A 22,608-nucleotide genomic window follows, 5' to 3' on the forward strand; every position below is an offset into this window, starting at 1 on the left:
TGCATCAGCCGGATATAAACATAGCAGAAAGTGGGTTAATATTTTGTGTTGCCTATGCTGCTGAAACCCAGAGATGAAAACCCCTTGTGATTTAAAAAAAAATGTGATCCACAATCACTTGTGGGAGTATCTCTCTCCATGTCATATACAGCAATCTCTCGATTAATGCGCCCCCGATCATTTTTTTTTTTTTTTTGATACCAAAATTCGATTAGTGCACCTATATACATCTTAAAAATAAATGTTACAGATTTTAAAAATTTTAGATCTATACATTTTTTATGGCTAACTATTTTAAAAAATCACTCACCAAGATGAAATAATTTAGTTGCCGATTTGAAACATTTTACAAAGTTATTTTTTAATGGCATACTACACTATTTCCATGTACATTATGTTCCAAATTTACCACCAAAATTTGTCATCTGTTTTACATAGCATTTTGCTGATCATATCTCGTGCAATTGTTTTCCTTACTTTTTTATTTTAAATTATTTTCCTATTAACTTTTAATCATGAGTAAAAGAATTAGTGAGCAAAAAATAGAAGTGTAAAATTGATTCTAAAAGTAATCTAATTGGAAGAAAAATTTGAAATAATAAAGAAAAATGAACAAGGCGAGTCCACAGAAAAGATAGGACAAGAACACAAAAATGAGTGAATCAACTGCTGAATACAAAGAGAAAGGTAAGGCTGCTTCAGTTGTATGGAAAAAAGAAACAGAATGCCCACCAAACTTGTTAGCTCAATTCCTTGTTAAGAAGCAGAATAATAAATTTATATTCTGAATATGTTTTATTCTCTTTCAACTTCATAGTTTTCCTTTAACTAGGCCCTCCCTGAGACATACCCTAATTCTTTTATAAAAAAATTAAGGGTCAAAAAAGAAATCTGAGGAACGAATTATACATTTTCCCATAGCTTATTATATTCGATTAGTGCATTTTCGATAAGAACGCATTAATCGAGGGATTGCTGTATAGAGGCCAGAAAAATGCATAGATGACAAAACCAGGAATAGTTCACGAATACTTTTATACCAGAAGTAATCAGCCATAACAAAATACTTGGACTTCCAGCAACCACTCTTGAGTTCTTATTATTAGATAATAGTCAGACACATCCAGAAATCAAAACCCTTGCCAGCAGAAATATTTCTGCCATCTCTCTCTGCAACCCAATTGTAGTAGTTATTCAACCGATGGATCAAGGAATAATCAGAAGCTTGAAACATTTGTACAGAAAGAATGTTCTGTTTTTGAAGAAATACCTCAGGAATTTCATATGAAATATACAGTAAAGGCAATAGTGAGTTCATGGAAGAGCATAAATCTCCATGCTAAAGCATGCATGGAATAGAATTTGATCCACACTGGCAGTGTTTAATTTTAGATCTATACATTTTGTAGGTGGTTTTAGATCTATACATTTTGTAGGTGATTTTAGATCTATACATTCTTAATGTAGGTGAGTAATTCAAGAATTACTCACCTACATTAAGAAGTAAGCGTTCCGGAAATAGCTACTTCAATTTTGGGAATATTGCCGAAGAACATAGACAACTGGATACAGAATGACATTTGCACCTAGTGCACATACTCTTACCAATGAAGAGTTAATTGAATTTGTGACTAACACTCCACCACTAGAAAGTCCAAAGGAAGGGGACTGCAAGGACAGCAAGAATGAAGATGCTGAAGACAAAAGTTTAACTTGGTAAACAGCACAAACCATTTGAAAAAATTCATTGCTTTTGAAGGAAAGATATGCATCTTTGGTCCTTAAGAGTAGATGACTACAAAAGTTACTCAAGTTTTATCCAAACCAAAAGATCCCAGAGGATGCAATTAACATCTCCTGGAAATTTTCATAAAATCAGCCTACTCCAAAATTACTCAAGATTCTCTAGCAAGAGATGGGGACTCTTAACTGTTTGTAGTATATTACAAAACTTTTTTTTTAAGATTATGAAATGTGTAAAATTTTAAAAGAATAAAATATTTTCTTTGCTTTATTGTCACCTTGTTTGATAGTGTTAAAATGATTATTCTGTTGATAGTGTTAAAATGATTATTCTGTTGATAGTGTTAAAATGATTATTCTGTTTATATGTTTGTAATGTTTGTTCAGGTCTTTACAACTCATAAACAAGAAATAACTTGGTTGTTAATGAGTTACCAATTTCACAATATGCAGCCATTTATATACATATATAAATAAAGTATTTCTTTATTAAATATAAAGAAATACTTTATATTTCTTTAAAATACAAGTATTCTGAATTGAGTTTAAAACAGGGGAAAAAATAATAACAGCAAGAGTGATTATGTATTTTGAATTTATAAGCTACAATCATCAAAAAACATGGAACTTTTTTAAGCAATCGGACCTCCAATAAAGAGTGTAGTGGTCTCGCCCAAGCAAAAAAAATTCATCTATTACCTAAGGACTTTCAAAAGTCCATGGATTCCAGATCCACTTCCTTTTGTAGAGCAGATCTGCTGTTCACAAGTCTAATTTTGTACAAATGGAAGAGAACACAGCAAAAATACTGAACTATAAGCAATTTGCTGTGTTTTTATTATTAGATAATAGTTCAGCTCCTCCAGAAATCGAAGCGCTTGCTAGTGAGTAAGAGCTTATGACAAGAAGCTACCTGTTACCAGTAGTGCACACATTTTAATGGTGGATTGCAAGACCTATTTTTAATGCTGTGATATTACTGAAAATTCGTCAGGATAAAAAAACAACCTATCCCATGATTAAGTTGTTGGAAGGACTGCATAACTGCAGGTTGAAGAGGCCTCGAGGATAGGGAATGTAGAAAAAAAATTTGTTGTTCTAATTATTATATAGCTAAAGACATTTACAATAAGAAAAAGTATACCAGAAACTATTAAATAACACAATGTTTACGAATGTTGCAATTGCATTTTAATCAAACCAATGTAAATATTAATTTGGGAAGATATTGCTAGAACCTGCCAAATTTTCAGCACAGAATTTATTTTTTAATCACACTTCATTAGCATTAAAACTAATCATCAACCTGTCAACAAATACTAGTAAAATGTGAAAATAAGTCAGTCATTGAAAGGAAGGAGTATAACAAGTACTCACTTAACCCCAAATGTAAGTTATGTCACACACTTAATAATTTTTGTCCCTGCTCTAGCAATTTTGTCCAAGAATGAAGTTATTTTCCAGAACAAAAGAAAACCATGTTTTTTTAGTTTGCTGATGGGCTACCATAGTTAAAAGTACTATATCAGTAAATACTATTGATGCCTTAATTAAACGGCCTAGTATTTTTCTGGATCTCCTTAAAACTCACACTGCCTCAAGAGGCAGTGTGAGAGGAAAGGGTATATCTTGAATGATGGAGTTCAAAAGGTTATAAGTATTTTCATTGAATGCTTTGAAAACTGCTGAATAGAAATATAATCTACAATACTGCATTGTATTCCATTAATTACATAATTACTGAAGGTTATAACAACATGTTTATTTGTTGAAATTTTTTAGTTTTTTCACTTGGTTATAATATAATATAAATTTAAAGATGCCAATAAATTATATTCTTGGTTTCATGAAGTTACTTTACATGCAAACTTTGTTTGCTTACACTTGGATAAAGAATGAAACCAAGAATATAATTTCCTGGCTTCTTTAATTTATAGTATAACCAAGCGAAAAGATTTCCACCTTATATCTCTAATCCAGAGTATTTTAGTAATAAGGTGTGACACGTTTTTGAATACTTATATATAGAAATATGACTTCTACGTTACTTCAGTCTTGGTATCACTTCTGGGTCTGGCTCCCACTGATGAGACCTCAATAAAAGTCAAAACCAGTTTGGGTAGTGCCCCTTCCCATAATGCATGGCATACACATCTCTGTAAGGATATGTGCTTTGCATTATGGGAAACTAAGCCAACTGATGTGAAGTCATTAGCCTCTATATACAAGTAGCCCAGTTGGGAGATGTGACTTCATGTGCTAACTTTGTTTTCTTACACTTGGATAAAGAATGAAACCAAGAATATAATTTCTTGGCATCTTTAATTTATAATATGTTTATTTGGTTGTTTTAAATTCAAAACATTGTGCCTGTATTCATTTTTTTTTTTTTTTTTTTTTTTTTTTTTTTTTAATTACATGTGATATGGAGTAGGAAAGTGTAATGAAGATTTAACATTGGATGGAAGGCTTTACATGCATGACTTTATTATATTACAAGATGTACAGGGAGAACATTTACCTCAAATGTATTTATTGTAAATAAATACATTTAAATGTACAGAGATCTGTAAATAAATACGAACAACAAAGGTGGGCACATACTAACATATATTTTAAGGATCATCTTTGAAACAACCAGTTAATTATATGCTACACTAGATAACTGATTATTATCAACACAGTTCCAGAGTCAAATGCTCATCGAGGGAGAAGTTTTTACTACAAACTTCCTTAGTACGGTAGTCATCTGTACTAAGGAAGAATCTAAATCCTTTGTCCCAAAATGTGTCTGAAAATTCTGGATTTTGTGAAGAAGGCATAATTTTTAAAGAGAAGAGAAAAAAAATAATAAGGGAAATGAATTTTGTAGTAAAAATTTCTGGTTTGAAACATTGTTGTGATTCTGATTTCAGTTATGTTTCAGCAGTAGAACAGATGTTCCTTATGGAATTATGTCAGTTGTTTTTAGGTTCCATCCCACAGATTGATAAAGAATCACAATTGCATCCTCTTAGTTATACTTATGCTGTTCTTTATTAGAATGTAACAGGACCCCTAAGTATTAGTAATATTAATCTTTAAAGATACCTGTGGCATGACTATAAACAACAAATTATACAATAATGACAGTAATTAACTTTAACGAAGTGAAAGTACAGATATTTCGTACTGAAAATAACATTACATCATCAGTGCATAGAAACAAGTAAATCAAAGAAACGGGAACACAAGGTATATACAACAGTTGATGGTTTATCAATTAAAAACTTGCCGTGTACTAGAAATTAATATTAATAAATAAAATAATATTATTAAAAACTATTTTTGCTGATTACATAAAATGAGAATCTCCCAAACTTTTGGAGAGAAACGATCATTCTGATTCAGATTTGGCTGATGTAAAAAGGGCTTCGCAACTTCTTTGAAAAGGTATTCGTATTCAAAGCTGCTTCTATGGAGAGGATGAGCTTCATCCCATCAGATAGTGTGTTTGGTGTTAATACTATTTTGTGCAAGACCAGATTTGAGATTTCATGTATTCAATATAATATTGATGTTCATTAATTATTTTTTCCACTGAACGGCCTGTCTGCCTAAAGTATGCCAGATTACATTTACAGAGTATCTGGTAAATGCCAGCTAATGATAGAGGTGACAGTTTGTCTTTTGTAGATGGCAACAGATGAGAAATTTTGTTCATAGGAAAATATGTGGGAATAAGATGATACTTCTTCAAAATTCTACCAATTGGTTCAGAGATAACAGAAATATAAGAAGTTGAAGAATCCTGTGGTGTTGGAGCATAGGAGTCAATTATCTGCTGGATTTGATTAGGGTTGTGATCATTAAATTCCATTAAAGTTTTGATAATAAGTTCTTGTAAGCTTAAGGGAGAAGAGTACACATTATGTGCTCTATTAATTAAAGACTTAATAACATCAATTTTTTGAGAGGTGCAATTAGCAGACTTTTGATGAATGTATCTGCCAGTAAAGGTAGGTTTTCGATAAACACTAGTTGATAAATTACTGGAGTCTTTTCCATAGAAGCAGTTTTAAATATGAATGCCTTTCAAAGAAAGTTGTGAAGCCCTTTTACATCAGCCAAATCTGAATTGGAACAATTGTCTCTCCCCACCCCCTAAGTTTGGGGAGATTCTCATTTTATGTAACTATCAAAAAATAGTTTTTAATAATATTATTTATTAATATTAATTTCTAGCATGTGGCAACAGTTTTTAATTGGTAAACAAAAAATTGTTGCTTGTACCTTGTATTCCTGTTTTTTTGATTTGCTTGTTTTTACTCACTGATGATGTACTGTTATTTTCAGTATGAAATATTTGTACTTTCATTAAAGTTAATTACTGTGGTTATTGTGTAATTTGTTGTTTATTAGTAGTATTACTCATGAATAAAAGTGTGAACTATATATAATATCCATTTTATTGAATTAAAATACATATGTGCTAAAATAAATGATAAAGGAAATAACATTTTGTGGTGATTTTATTATATTTACTTCTTATCACACATTGAATGACAAATAGTTCTGATGTGATCAACCTGAATACCTATGCATTCCTTCCCTCTCCCACAGATATATTAGGGAAGGTAAGAAAATATTTCGTACTGATTTGTTTGCAAATCTATGCAACCAATAATTTGAGAGAAAATTAGTAATCCATTTACCAAACCTGGAAGGCAGACCATAAGATGGCAATGTGTTGGAAAGGCCTCTATGCCAGACCCTATCAAATCTTTCTATTGCACGTTTCCAGAGATAGGTGATCAGGGGTTCTCAACCTTTTCCAGTGATGTACCATTATATTTAATTCAAGATGTTAGATGTACCAGTAAGGTAGTGGCTCATGTACCACCAGTGGTATGCATACCATAGGTTGAGAATCCCTGATGTAGATGATCTGTTGTAGATCTCGATTGTCATCATTTTCACTGGTGGTCACTGGTTAGTTCTCTAGGTGATTAAGAAGTTGACTGTTGATAAACTTTTCCATTATTTTAGAGAACACTTAAGTACTAGAAGCTTATTTTTTTTTAATACAGAAAAAGTTCAAGTACTCATTCTATTCTAGCAGTAAAGATTGAAAATTAAAAGCATATGAAAAAACAAAAAAATTCTTCTTATTGTTACTTCATAGTGTGATTGATTTTATAATAAGAAAACAAATTAAATATATAACACACAGTTTATGATGCATAAATATATTATACAAGGGGGGGGGGAATGAGAAGTTGCGATAAACATCTAGAACAAAATGATATTTTCTGATGTGATTTTTTTCTCATAAGATTGCAAATGATGCAGCAACATTGTAACAAGTGTATAGCACTTCATGGAGGAATATGTAGAATAATGTGTAAGTTGCATGGTTCTTCCTCAATTTCTTTATGGTGATTATTAGAACTTCTCATCTCACCCCCCCCCTCCCATACAAGTATATAAAAAATAAGTAAAATGTATATGATAATTTTTTATAAAAAATTCTGAAATTTTATTAAGTTCTCATATGGCACAATATGCCAACTTCTTTCCTTGCTATTTGTGTCTGTTGTTGAATGACATTTTCTAAGCAGCCATGAATCAGCATACTTTGCTGGATCGAAGCATGTCATTGATGGACCTTCAGTTTTAACAAATAGTAGTGAAGAAATGGTTTTTGCCATTAACAAAGCTCAGGTTTGGCCAGTGATCAGATTCATTTGTGAAAATCCTTGTTCTCATGACTTGTTGAAATTGGTATCTTTTTTTTTTTTTTATCTTGCTCTCACCCATGAAAGGTTATTTGCAAACCTATAATACATTTTGTACTGTGGGTGAGCTAAGGATTTGTTTTTTCTATTTTTATCAATTTTATATATATATATATATATATATTATATTTATTATTATTTTTTTTTTTGTAAATTTTAAATTTATTTTTTACAAGTCCATAAACAGCAGGGTTTATGGTTTAGTCTAGAGACTAAACATGGAACTTTTACAAGCCACTTTTGGCCTCCAGTAAGCAGGGAAGTGGTCTCACACTGGATGATGGAATTCATCTCCCACCTAAATACAATCACAAACATCCATGCCCAAGGCAGGACTCAAACCCACAGCCTGTTGGTTTGTGGGTATGCTAACCACTTGGCCAACTAGGCTTGCAATCACACCACCACCCTTCTCAGCAGTATGGCATCCTCCACTTTCCAAGTCAGGGCTATTTGTTTAAATGCATGGCCCTTGAAACTGTGTTCAGCAACCTACTCAACATCATTTTAGCTTTTTGCTACAGTCTGTATAAAATAAAATACTTCATACGTCACTCCTGCAATACATAGGATCAAAGCAAACCCATTCCCATCCTACATATTAAGGGTATATCAGAAAAAATAGTCAAAGCTCTCTGCAGATATGATCTCTATGCCACTTTCAATCACCTTTCATTCAATTAGCTACCTTCCATTCTCCTAAAAATCAACTTCATCCCCTTGCACATCCTGGAGTGTATAAAATTCCTTGTGTCTGTAGGTTTAGCCTACTTTGGACATACTGGTGGATAGTTAACATCTGCTTTGAAGAACACAAAAATTACATCCACAATTATCTATATGGCAAGTTGGAATTGTCAGGCCATGCTCTGAATGCTCTTTCACATAGGATTAGTTGGAAGAGACTGTTTTCAGAATCAGCATCAGCTTTGGCACTTCCCCAACTTATGGTTGCATTAATGTTCCAGTTTAAGTCCAAGAATAAGTTTATAGCTGAGCTCATACCACTGTCCAATATACAAGTTTAAATATACATGCTTAAAGCAGATTTGTTACTTAATAAGGTCAATTCATTAGTCATCAATGAAATTTTAACATTGATGTTAAAATATGTTAAAGTATGGTATACATTCTGTAATATATTTACCCCAAGATGTATAATTTTAATTTCTCCACATTGAACTGATGCCCATTATCTTCTGCCCCATACTGTAAGCCTATTTATATCATAAAGGTAGATGATTTGGATCATTATCAGCAAACAACTGAATATTTCCTTTCAAATATTCCCTTTCTCATTTATGTACAAATTAAGCAGTAGTGATTGGAGCACAGAACCTTGCACCACTGGCTATCTGCTTTCTCCTGGATTCTGCTGTTCTATATACCAATTTTTTGCATCTATCCATCAGCCACCCTCTTACCAACATAACCACAAATGGGGATGGATGACATATCTGTCTCCATTTGCCTAATAGTTCCATGGGGTATTCAATCAAATGCCTTTGCAAAATCCAGCAGAATCATCATGTAGGCATTTCCTTTATCCAATTCAGCCTGTCAATTATAAAAAGTTAGCATATTACTAAGACTTGACTGACCCTTCACAAATCCATGTTGCCCCTCATAGAGTATCATATTCTTATCTACTCATTCTTGAATTCTCTTTTTGACCAGTTTTTCAGTACTTTTACCACCACTCTTATGATACCGATTGGTCTATAATTTGCTACTGTAGTGTTAAAGCCTCCTTTATGAAAGGATTTATCATATTGCCCTCTTTGGATGTTTTTTATGGGAAATGAGGCAGAACTGTGTTTTGCTAACACTAAAATTGACAAGATTATCTTGAACTCCTATGGAGGATGGTGATCAGAATTGAGAACAGGCGATTGATGCTCTGTAAGTTGACGTGGTTTGTGTAGTGCATGATTTGTCAACTGAAAGGGAGTAGTGCAGCATGCTGTCATCAGCAAAATTGTGTGTTGCATTGGCAGTCAGCTGAAGTAAGTCATTGATGTATACAGGAGGAAGAAGGTTTAGTGAGAGAACAGACCATTGTGGAACACCTGGTATTAGTTGCATAGTGAGAGGATATGGAAAAAAGTTCAAAAAAATTTGTCAAATAATAATAATAATAATAATATCAAGTGCAACCACTTATTGGAAATTAGTTTGGTAGTGATTTGTCACCATTCTTAGGAATGGGTTGAACACAGGCCCATTTTCAGGCTGTGGGATATATGGTGCATCAGCAGGTGATGTAGGACAGGAGTCAGCTCTGGCACTCAACCCTTCAGGACAGAGAAATGCCATCAAGACCACTAGACTTTTTAGTGTCTAATTTGGACAATATTCTTCTGATCTCTTTCTGGCAAAAGGATAAAGGAGGCATTGAGTATTGCACATTTAGAATGGTTGGAGCATTTATTAGCATTAGTTATGCATGCATTGAAGGAAAAGTATGAAGCCTGGAAATTGGCTTTTTCTGTCAGTAGTGAACACAGTGGAGCCATTGGTTGCAACAAGGGTGGGAGAAGTGTTGCCAAAAATTACAACCAATTACTTTGGAAAGAGACAAGAAGGCTTGGTTGTCATTTGGACACCATGCAAGTTTCCTTCTTTTTACAAAGGCAGTTTTGGAAGCATTGATAGATTTATTGCAGCTGTTTTGGACTTGAGTATAAGCACCCGAAGAAAGATGTGGAGTGTTTGTTGATAGACAGTTGTGTTATGCTTAATGTTTTTTGCTTGTACAGCCTCACATGTTATTCCTCACAGGACAAGGTGCAAATTTGATAAGTTGCAGAAGTGACAAGAGATTAGGAGGGCTGAGAAGAGAAAGAAGCAGTGGTCCAAGATAAAAATAGATCATGTCAACAAATGAGAAAAACAAAGTATAACAAAAACAAGAAATGAGAAAAACAAGGTATAACAAAATCGTGTTTCCCTTGCACAAAAATTAGTGATATTAGTTTTGGTTGTATTGGTTGGCACTAATGATCTGAGAGATGAGAAGTATTCTATGAGGGAAGATGTGAAGGAGTTGTTGGATGAAGCAAAAATGAAGAGCAAGAAAGTGAAAGTAGTAAGTCCCACCATGCTATGATGGGGTGAATTGAGGAGGAGGGCGTTGATAGCAAACAAATCAATACACAGGTTGTGCAGAAGGAATGATGTAGTTTGTGGACCTATGATCTGTGTTTGACAGAAAGAAGGATTTGTATAATGCTGGCAGACTATGTCTAAATGGTTTTTGTTTTAAGTGTCTAGATAGAGCTTCACCAAGTATGCTGAAGCACAAATTCAGGAAAAAGCAATTAAGGTGGATGTAGGTGAATGTGTGAAGGCACCCATGAGGTGAGTGCATGGGAGAATGACCAATAAGTGTGTAATCCAGTCTTTTAACTATAAATATTAAATAGGGTAGTAAATTCAGGAAATAAAGGTGTTTGGGGGACTTTAGGTCCCAGACAGGGATGCTGGATGCTGCAGTTTCTATATACTAATGCTAGAAATTTTAGGACAAGAGGGCATTAGAGGAAGCTACATTAAATTGTATATGTCAGGTAAGGAGGGTTAATCATGTAGGAGTTAGATGGATGAGTAACATCATTAATATCATTAATTTTCAGAAAAATAAAAGTGCTATGGAGGATATATAAGGAGAGGGCTATCATATGGTGAGGAAGGCAAAATCAGGTTGTGAGAAGAAACGAGCCAGGTGAAAGACATCCCAAAGAGAGGAAGAATAGCCTGAATAAGTGCTGATGGTCACAAGGTAACAGAAGTAGATAAAATAGGTGAGTTACCGAGTGACCACTTTGCAAGAGCATATCATACAGATACGAGGTTTATGTGGGAACAGAGGTGGATGAATTGGAGGTTCTTAAGATATTGCAGAATCTCGCTGTAAATACAGCTGTATTTATATTTATGTTTTACAGGAGTATGCAAGGGAACTGGCAATGCCTCTGACTAGGCTCATTAATTTAAGTCTCATCTCTGGTAGAGTTCCAAGGGAGCAGAATGAGGCAAAATAATTCCCTTGCATAATTGAAGTTCTAAGATTGCAATAGCAAATTATATTCCAGTCAGTATCTCAGGAGTGGTGATAAAAGTACTGGAAAAATTGGTCAAAAAGAGAATTCAGTAATGGGTGGAGAAAAATATGATATACTCTGAGGAGCAACATGGATTTGTGAAAGTGCAGTCATGCCTTAGTAATTTTCTGACATTTTACAATAATGACAACTGAGTTGAATAAAGGAAATGGCTACACGATGATTCTGCTGGATTTTTCAAATGCATTTGACCGAATGCCACATGGAACTCTGTTATACACATTAGAACAAATGTAGAATGCATATGACGCTAGTTATGTGGGTAAGAGGGTGGTTGCTGGACAGATAATAGAAAGTGATATATGGAGGAGCAAAATCCAGGTGAAAGCTAGTGATGAGTGGTGGTGCAGCAAGGTTCAGTGCTAGGACCACTACTGTTTAATTTGTACATAAATGATATAGGAAATAACCTGAAAGAAAATATTCAGTTGTTTGCTAATGCAAAATTAGGTAGAGGAATAGTGAATGAAGGTGATTTGGAGAACTTGCAGGATGATTTAAATAGGCTATCAGTATGGGCAAAAGATAACAGTTATCAGTTTAGTGTGGAGAAATGTAAAGTTATGCATATTGGAATAAATAGGTTTTAAGCTATGTAGCACATTGATAGAACTATACTCCAGGAAATAGATGAAGCCAGGGATTTTAGGAGTGTGAACAGAGAGTTTGATGTTTAGAAGATATATTGCTAAGGTAGCTATATGATTACTTGGCTATTGAAGAATACATCTAACAAGTAGAGATAAAGAAATTGTTATACCTCTTTATATGGCCTTGATACATCCACTTCTGAATTATTGTGCTCAGGTCTGTTCATTTTATAAGATTGGTGCATGGGAAATGTTTCAGCACTTGGGTAAAGGGGCAGAACGAGAGATCATCCCTGGAAGTTGAGTAAAAGTCTGGTTGGTAGTCTATGGAAAAGGCTGCATGATGATTTTGCAAAGGTATTTGACCAAATACCACATGGAACTCTGTCACATAAATTAGAACAAATGGGGATGGATATGCCACTAGTTATGTGGGTAAGAAGGTGGTATGTTTTTTAACGTTGAGACTTAAACCACTCAACTAAGGGAGTAATTTTCTGATTGGATATACAAAAGAAATTAAAAACTTCCTTTAACAGTATAGGAAATCACATATTGACTAAGGATTGGCAGGAACCAAACATAAAGAACAAAAACAATATGAAAAAGTGCAAATATAAACAATAATGGAAGATGTATAATGAAGAATAATATAATGGTATGTTTTTTAATGTTGAGACTTAAACCACTCAAACAAGGGAGTAATTTTCTGATTGGATATACAAAAGAAATTAAAAACTTCCTTTAACAATATAGGAAATCACATATTGACTAAGGATTGGCAGGAACCAAACATAAAGAACAAAAACAATATGAAAAAGTGCAAATACAAACAATAATGGAAGATGTATAATGAAGAATAGACGGACAATCAGATTGATTTTGCTGTTATACAGGAAGCAGTTTGTGTTAATTTTAACTCCTGCATGAATTCAAGAGAGCAAACGTTCTTCTAGAAACAAAACAAGAGACTAAGTTCTCAGAAATTTGTCCAAAAAGGAATATAATTAAAGAAGGCAGTGCATTGAAAGTATTTTTCATATAGTGTCATGTTGTGATCTGAAGTATTATATATATATTTGTGCTTGCATGGTTCAGTTATATTGATTTTATGTTGTATATATTTGTTTTTTATGTAAATTACATCTTTTTTTTATTGAAAATTGATTTTATGTTGTATGAGGGTAGTCTGAAAAGTTCTCAGCCTAACAATGAAAAAACGAATTTATAATTTCAAAATTATTTTTATTTTTCAACATAATCTTTCTTAAGAGTAATACATTTATTTCAGCAATGCTCCAAATCCATTATCCTGTCCATGTAGTGGTTCTCAGTAAGATCTGTAAAATACCTCTCTACAGCAGCAATCACCTCTTGATTCGAAAAAAAACGCTGACACGAGGAAGAGTTTTAGTTGTGGGAACAGATTGAAGTCACAGGGAGCCAAATCTGAGGAATAGGGTGGATGTTCCAACAATTCATAGCAGATCCCTTAATTTTCCCATTGCCAAAACACTTGTGGGCAGGTGCATTGTGATGAAAGATGATTTTTTTTCTTCTGCAAATTGGATCTTTTCTAACGAATTTTTTCATCTAGTCTGGTTAAAAGATCAGAATAATATTCTCTGGTTATTGTTTTACCCTTTTCAAGATAATTAATAAACAAAATGCTTTTAGCATCTCAAAACACCTTTCCTGCTGACGGAACTGACTTTGTCTTCTTTGGTGCTGAACAACCAGCTTCTGTTGACTGTTTTGACTTCTGTTTAGATTCTGGTGTGTAATGGTGAATCCAAGTTTTATTCTTGTTATAACGCTCCAAGCACTGTTCAGAGATTTTCATGCTAGTGCGTTTTTGATCTGGTGTGAGCAAGCGCAGCACCCATCTTGCGCAAAGCTTTTTCATATGCAATTCTTTATGCAAAATATATCCTACACGTTCTTTTGAAATGCCTATAGTCTCAGCAATTTCACGCACTTTCACTCACCGGTCATCCGATACCATATCGTGCACTTGATCAATAATTTCTGGTGTTGTTACAGTTTTTGGACGTCCTTCACATGGATCATCTTCAAGGCTGCGTATGGTCATGTTTAAACCCGGCAGCCCATTTCTTAATTGTCGAAAATGAAGGAGAAGAGTGCTCATAAACTTTTATGAACTTCAAATGAATTTCTTTTAGCGTTAAACCTTCTTTTATATAATTTTATAACCGCACGATACCCAATTTTATCCATTTCAAGGGATACAGACAACACTTTTGCTTCACATAGCTGTATATAACAAACTACTTGATAGAATGACTTGCAATTTCACATGGATGCTTATGACAGATGTACCTACCGACTTAGAAAAGAAAAATCTTGCCGATAGTGTTGCCATCTATGGGCGAGGCCGAGAACTTTTCAGACCGCCCTTGTATATATGTATGTTTTTATGTAAATTACATCTTTTTTTTTTAATTAAAAAATATCTGAAAACTCAGTCTCTTAATGAGTTAATGGTTAATATGTTAATTTAGAGGACATGTTATAGGTATGATATCTTGGGTTATGAATCTGTGTTTTGTAATTTCGGATATTATTTTTTAAGCATTGAGACTTAAACCGCTTAATCTGTGGAGTAATTTACTGATTGGATGCACACAAGAAATTAAATAACTTCCTCTAATAGTCTACTTACACTATATGAAACGGTAATAATGGCAACTTGAATCTTTTCTGAGCAGCTATCAGAATTCTGCCTCCTTATTGGTCTCTTCAAATTACCAGAACAGAAATTGCAGAAGTAAACATCTGAATGTGGGAATATCTAAAAAGGTGTAGATAAGGGCAACAGAATTGGAGTAAAAGAAAGAGACTGTTGTATTGTAAGAAGATTATTTATTAAGAAACTTTTTTTCTCTAAGTTTGTATGGAGAAGTAAAGTTACTATGATTGCAACAAGAAGGAAAAGAAATTAAGTATACTTCTGAAAAAAAAATTGATGATTGAACATTTAAATCAGGAATGCAAAGGCATTTTATTATGAGCTTTTGCAACATATGTTCTGAATATTACTGTTGACCAGAAGAAACATTCATAGTATATTTTTTTTGTGCAGACAGAACATACCACTTATCAAATTTTGATCTGCCAATAATCAAAAAATATTTTTCAAACTCAGATTATAAGGAAATTTATAGTGAAAGTTGTGATTGAGGACACTTTAATAGTCAGTGAGGCATTCTTATAGGATAATGTAACTTCTGCTCCTACAAGTGAAGCTTATTATAATTAAGCCTACAATCTGCTGAGCTTTACTACTTATCATACCAATATTACTCATCAGATTCCTCATATGTACACTCAAAAGAGTGTACAAGGATGTTGTGATGGTGCTACACCATTAAGTTTACATTATTACTAATCTTGTATCAATAGTTTTCTTCCAAATTAGTCTGTCTATCGGTATGTCAAATTAATTCCATAATAATGGTTCACTCTATGTAGCTTACTGATATAATAAACTAGTCTATTATGGGCAGACAAGCCATTCTGTAGAAAAAAGAATTAATGAACGTCAGTACTATATTGAATATGTGAAACCTCAAGCATCTGGTGTGGCACAGCATGGTATTCACACTAAACATTGTATCCTGCAAGATGAAGTTGTCCTCAATAGAAGCAGTTTTAAGTATGGAGCCCTTTTACATTGGCCTAATCAGAATGATTGTCTCTCCCCCCCCCCAGCAGTTTAAGAGATTCTCATTTTATGAAAACATCAAAAATATATTTATTATTATATTTATTATTATTGCCAGCCTGGTTGGCCAAGTGGTTAGCATATCTACTCTCCAGCCAAAAGGCTGTTCGAATCCCACCATGGGTATGGATGTTTGTGATTGTCTGTGAAAATATTAGTGGTGATGGGCGGTAAATGGAGTTGGTGTAGATGATGATTGTAGTTGGAGCATTGGGTGGAGACAGAGTTGTAGAGTAGGTGCCCTCCCTCGATGAGTCTTTGGACTCCCTGAAGGTGTCTAATAATAATAATAATTATATTATTTCATCATCATGCATATCAAGGATTTAGGCCTAGCATGTGGCCCCTGTTCCGGCCTTAGAAGTCATCTTTTAAGAGGATGTCCTGGTTTTTTTTTCCTAATGGCTTGTACTTCAAGGCTTGTTTTGGTAATCTTTCTATTTTTATTCTTTGAACATGTTCCATCCATTTATGTTTATATTTTTTAATTTTTTTAAATTTAAAATTTTAATTATATGATTTATTTATATTAATTTCTAGCACTGGCAACCACTTTTAATTGGTAAACAACCTATTGTTGTATGTACCTTATATTCCCATTCTTTGATGTGCTGTTATTTGTAGTAGGAAATATTTGCACTTTCATTGAAGGTGTTTTTATACTGTGGTTATTGTGTAATTTTACTGTTTTGTAGTTATGTCATAACTTACTGTAATCATGCAGTATATCTTAGTTATCTCAGCAAGAATGTCTTTAGCTCTCTTTTTAGACCCCAGTTCTATTTCCATTTCATTCTAAATTGTAAAGTCTTTCTTTGTAAGTTGTATATTATCTCATAGGTAGAAATAAAGATATTTCATTTATAATGGGGAAGTTTGGTTCATTAGCCAATGGTAATCAAATAATCTCTTAACAAGTTTACTGATGTGATATTCTTCTCAGTTTATTTATTATAGAGGATTACAAGTCCTCACAGTTGTTTTTATGTGAAATGTTAAGAATTTGTAATCCTATTAATGGATCTTGTCATACTTTCGGTAATCATAATCTTTCTAAATCATTGTACCATTTCACAATAGAATATTCATTAATGAAAGATTGATAAATTGTTAAGCTTTTGTTTTATTTTTTCTAATAACATCTTTTTTAAAGAGAAATAATTAATTGCCTGGAAATGTCTAACATTTTCTTAAGTGCTTGTAGGGGAAAGGAATTATTTTATCACATAGCTGGTTATTAAAAATGGTTGGTTGTGATGATACAGAATACATGTATTATTTCTGTATTGAAATATTGCAACTCTAATTTTAGTAGTCAATTAGTATTTTAATACAACCCTTTCAGAACTTTAAATACATATTTCTATAAATATGTTTATAACAATTTATAAAGAGGGCTCCAAGTGCATAAAGGAGGCTCCAAGACTGCTGTGCAAATAACCAACAAATCAGCATATCAGGAGTCATTGTCAAGGTTTTGGAGAAAGTAGTCAAGAGCAAAATACAGGAATGGATAGATGATAATGGGATACTGTATGGGGGACAGCATGGTTTTGTGAAGGGTAGATCATGCCTCAATAACATGCTCATGTTTTATAACAGTGACAGCTGAACTGGATAAAGGTAATGGGTTTACAGTGATACTGCTGGACCTTGCTAAGGTCCAGCAAGGCCTTTGACAGGATACCACATGGAATTCTAATCAGTAAACTGCAGCATATGGGGATGGATAGGAATTCAGGAGTAGAGTCCAAAAGAAGGCCTATGACTAGTGGTGTGCCACAGAGTTCTGTTCTTGGACCACTGCTATTTAATTTATTCATTAACGATGTAGGAAAGGATCTGAGAGGAACTGTTCATTTGTTTGCTGTTGATGCAAAGTTGGGTAGAGCAATAATGAATGCACATGATGTAAAAATTTTGCAGGGTGATTTGGATAGATTGGAAGACTGGGCTAAGGAGTATGGATGTCAGTTTAATATGGCAAAGTGTAACATTATGTATTTTGGGGGTGAAAAGATTAGCAGCAGTATACCACATTGGTGGAGCTGTACTCCAGGAAATTGACAAAGCCAGAGATTTGGGAGTGTCGGTGGATAGGGAGTTGAAGTTTAGCAGGCACATTGCAAAAGTGGCTAAATCAGCTCATCAGATCACTTGGTTAAAGAATACTTTGACGAGCAGAGACAAGCAAGTTATTGTTCCTCTTAATCGAGCTTTGATAAGACCCATCTTGACTACTGTGGCTAGATCTGGGCGCCAGGGGGAGGTTCTTCTTGATGGGGAGGAGGTAGAGAGGATCCAGAGGCAAGTAACCAAGATGATAGCTGGTCTATGAAATGAACCTTACAAGAACATGTTGAAGATCTGTGGGTTACAGAAATTGGTTGATAAGCAGAAAAGGGATATGATTGAGACATTCAAATTACTGAAGGGTTTTTACAAGATTAATTCAGAGGAAATTTTTCAGAACAGGTCTGGTGGTGGGAGAACTAGGGGCAATCCACGGAAACTGAGCAAGAGTGTAGTTAGCAAGGGTGTTAGAACTAGGTTTTTTATTTGGAGAGTGGTGAATGAGTGGAATAAGCTGTCTGAGTTTGTTGTGGGTGCCATGACTATAAATGAGTTCAAAGCAAAGTATGATAGATACTGTGCAAATGCTGAATAGTTGTTCCTGACATGATGTTTAGGGCCTCCCTTGATGCTAAGGATGCCTTGGAGTTTCCCTTAATAATAATAATAATATCTACTATTTATTATTATTATTTTTTCTAAATAAAAATATAACTATGAAATAGTAATGTTTACATGTTATCTATTCCTGGAAGTTCTTCCCCCCCCCCTTTCTTAGCATTATACCATTTTGGTTTCTTTTCTTTACAGGCTTTTCACACTTGGATAAAGGATTAAACTAAATTTATTATAGTCTAACCAAGTGAAAAATAAACTTTCAACATCTTTCTCTAAATCCAGAGTAATTTAATAAAAAGGTGGCACACTGTTTGGCAACTCCTATAGGTAGAGATGACCTTGCTAATGCTTCTGCCTGGTATCTCCACTCGGCCCTGGCTCCTACTGAAGAGACCTCAGTAAAGGTCGAAATTATTCTGGGTAGTGGCCCTCCCCTTAATGCATAACATTATACATATCCACAAGGAGATGTGTTTTGCATTATGGGAGATACTGAGATAGGAGTGTTGTGAGCTTGCTCCACCTTTGCAACGAGTTGCCTGGTGTTGTACCACCTTACCCCAGTCCTGAAGATACTCTCAGGTGCAAACTTTGTTTGCTCACACTTGGATAAAGGATTAAACTAAATTTATTATATTCTTTACAGGCTATTAGTGCAATTAAGATAGAACCTAAAGAAAGACAAGGATTTAAGCGTCCTAAGGCCCTTGAAAGAAAGCGTTTTGGTTCAGAAAAGTTAGGTGGAGCAGTAACAGGATATCAGCCATTTTCAGCAAGTCATCCCAATGATGAAGAACATGATGCTATGGTAAGCTAAAAAGCTTTATTATTTGAAGTAAAACATTTACAGGGAGGTAAATATAAAAAAAAATGTTACAAAAAAAATTTGCAATTTTTTCTGCAGTTCATGAATCTCTAAGAATGTGATTGATTTATTACTGTCTTCTATTCTAATTGGCTCTAATTCTAATAAGATATACATATTTGGTATAGAGGTTTTTTTTTAAAATATGTCTCTCCATATTTAGAGAGACATATTTTAAAAATTTAGAGGCTCTGTAATTCAGTTAGTATTGGTGCCTTTGGTTGGAAATCGGGACTCAGCTGTTTGGTTGAAGATCAGTTAGCCAGTCTCATATGGAGGTGGCAGGCTTTCCATCCTACAAATATGCAAACTTGCCAGAAGAATACAATTTATGGATATAGAAGACTATGAATATAGGATTAACCAACCTGTTATAAGGAGTAAGAAGGTTTCTAAGGATCCAAGTTACTTGGCCATGACTGCCCATCAGGCCTAGCATGGATGATGGGGAACGAGTGTGGTTGAAAGAATGATGGGACAATGCATTCTTCAATTGGAAATTACCTGAATTTGATTCTTGTCTTGATGGGAGAAATCATTATTTTGAGTTGAAGATGAGTTAGCTGATCTCTCCATTTGTTATCACAAGAATTCCCTCAGACTTAGTCAAACTTTGATTCTGTCAACTCCGACTATTTATCTTTACTAAGAATTATTGGGGAGAAAACACTAAACCATGGGGGAAAATTGTTTTGGGGATTTCTAGAGTTTGAAAAGGCATTTGATACAGCGAAACATAAAAGGCTTTTTGACATTTTAGAAAATATTGATATTGACTCTTATGACTTGGAAATTCTAAAGAGATTGTATTGATCACAAACAGCTTCAGCATGTGTAAATGGAGAGGAAACAGGAGAATTCCCAGCGGAGAGAGGAGTTAGACAAGGATGCAAGTTATCACTATTATTGTTTAATCTTTATAATGAACAGATGCTTAGAGAGGTGCTTGAGGATGTAGAAGAAGGAATAAAAATAAATGGAAGAATCATTAATAACTTAAGATATGCAGATGATGTAGTGGTGATGGCAGAAAGTGAAAATGGATTACAACAAATTGTTCGAAGAATTGAAAACTCTTGTAAAGAATACGGACTAAGGATTAACACAAAGAAGACCAAGATAATGATAATGGGCAGAAAAATAGGAGATAATGTAAAAATAAGATGTGGAGGAAAGATTTTAGAAGATGTGGATAGATTTCAATATTTAGGTAGCTGGATCTCAGAGAAAGGAACTTCAGAGTTGGACATTAGAAATAGAATAGGCAAAGCTAAATCGGCATTTATGGAAACGAAGAGAATTTTAATAAACAAGAATATTAAATTGGGTGTTAGAGTTGGAATAGTTAAAGCAACAGTTTGGAGTATTGCAAGTCATGGACATTCAAAAAGAGAGATATGGAAAGAACTAATGCATTGGAAATGTGGTGTTATAGAAAAATGGAAAAGATTAGCTATATAGAGAGAATATCAAATCAAGAAGTTTTAAGAAGAGTTGGGATGGAAAGAACACTGCTCAAGAATATTATGCAAAGAAAGACCAGATTTGCAGGACATCTTCTGAGAGGTTCTTCGGGACACCTGACAAGAACTATATTACAAGGGAAAGTTGAGGGGCGGAGAAGACGTGGAAGACCAACTAGAGAGTGGTTCAACGATATTGTGGAATGGACTGGTTTAAAAATGACGGAGGCGACAGACAGAGAGAAATGGAGAAGAGCTGCTCATCTGCTGCAACCCTCTTGCTAGAGGATGCTACCAGACAATGACAGTATAGCCACAACTTCATTTGGTTATGCTGTATGATATTTTCACCATTTGGCCCAAACCCGAAGCAGCTCTGTCTTACTTCCTAACCAAGATTAAGAGCCTACACCATCATATTAACTTCACCATGAAAAAGGACAGAAAATTAGCCTTCTTGGATGTCCTCCTCTACCATGTTCCATCTCTTCTACTAACAGCTTTGGTTTACAAACTAAGGTAAGGTTCAAATTAGGTTTACGGTGAACTAAATCTTGTTGTAGCAGCCTGTAAACCTACTTTACAGAATGTTTCAATAAGTTTTCAGCTTGTGATTCCTCTCAAAAAATAGCATCATCAAATCTTTGTTTAGTAGAGCACATGTTTTCTACTCCGCTCCTGACGATCTTAAATGAGAACTTGACACGAATGGTTTCTCTTTGTTGATGATTCAGTGCATCCGACACAAGCCGACATGTCCTCAAGAACCCCAATCCTGTTCAGTAAGTTCCAGTTCCATATGTTGCAGAAGCTTGGAAAATCAATTTTAGAGATTCTTCCTCTTTTCTTTCTTTAACAACCACTGTTCCAACAATTTCAGGTTACTTTATGACAAACTGTCATGCTTCTTTAGTACAAGGTGCCTAAGAACTTTAGAGAGAGATTCCAATACTTCTTTGGATATATGGAATTAAAATGTGATCATCTTCTTGAGAGGAAGATGATGTGCAACTGTTGATTGCATTGTTGATAATGAACTAATTGAAATTAGCTAGATGTATAATTTTTGATATAATAGGGCCTCAGTAGAATACAGGGCATGCACAATAATAATGTCATTTATTTGTTTTATTTTTTTGAAATTGATGATGGCAGGACTGTGCATGGATGTAGCATCCTATACTCTTTTTTTTTTTTTTTTCTTGAAAGAGAAAATTGAAAATCTCTCTATCTGGCACCTAAAATTCACAAACAAGGTACACCCCCTATGCTTTATTGTGGACAGTATAAACAGTCCCACATACAAACTAGCTAAGCATTTAGCTAAATTACTAGCCAATCTCACAAATAATTCTTCCTCCTTTGTTAAAAATTCTGTTCACCTAAAAAGTATTTTAGAAAACCATATCTTAAAAAGTTCAAACGTAATGATTAGTTTTGTTATCACTTCACTATTTTCAATTGTACCATTAATTGAAACCCTTGATTTACTAAAGTCATGTTTTCCCCCTGATATATTTGAACTATTTAAATTTATAGTACATTTAAGTTATTTTACATGGAAAGGAAGATATATACAAACAACTAGATGGGACAGCAATGGGCTTTCC

At 34.0% G+C, this 22,608-nt stretch overlaps 1 protein-coding gene across 1 annotated transcript in view; it reads left to right on the forward strand.

Moving 5' to 3' along the window:
- The window catches only part of Nelf-E (negative elongation factor E), a 111,926-nt gene that overhangs the window by 50,631 nt on the left and 38,687 nt on the right, over positions 1-22,608 (forward strand). The window contains exon 4 of the mRNA XM_090410221.1: positions 19,317-19,478. Within this exon, the coding sequence (XP_090266347.1) occupies positions 19,317-19,478 (162 nt within the window). The remainder of the gene's footprint in view (positions 1-19,316; positions 19,479-22,608) is intronic.

This window comes from Typopeltis vanoorti, chromosome 20 (genome assembly GCF_054136105.1).
Source record: "Typopeltis vanoorti isolate ZY-2024b chromosome 20, IOZ_Tvanoo_1.0, whole genome shotgun sequence".
In the NCBI taxonomy this organism is placed as follows: domain Eukaryota; kingdom Metazoa; phylum Arthropoda; class Arachnida; order Uropygi; family Thelyphonidae; genus Typopeltis; species Typopeltis vanoorti.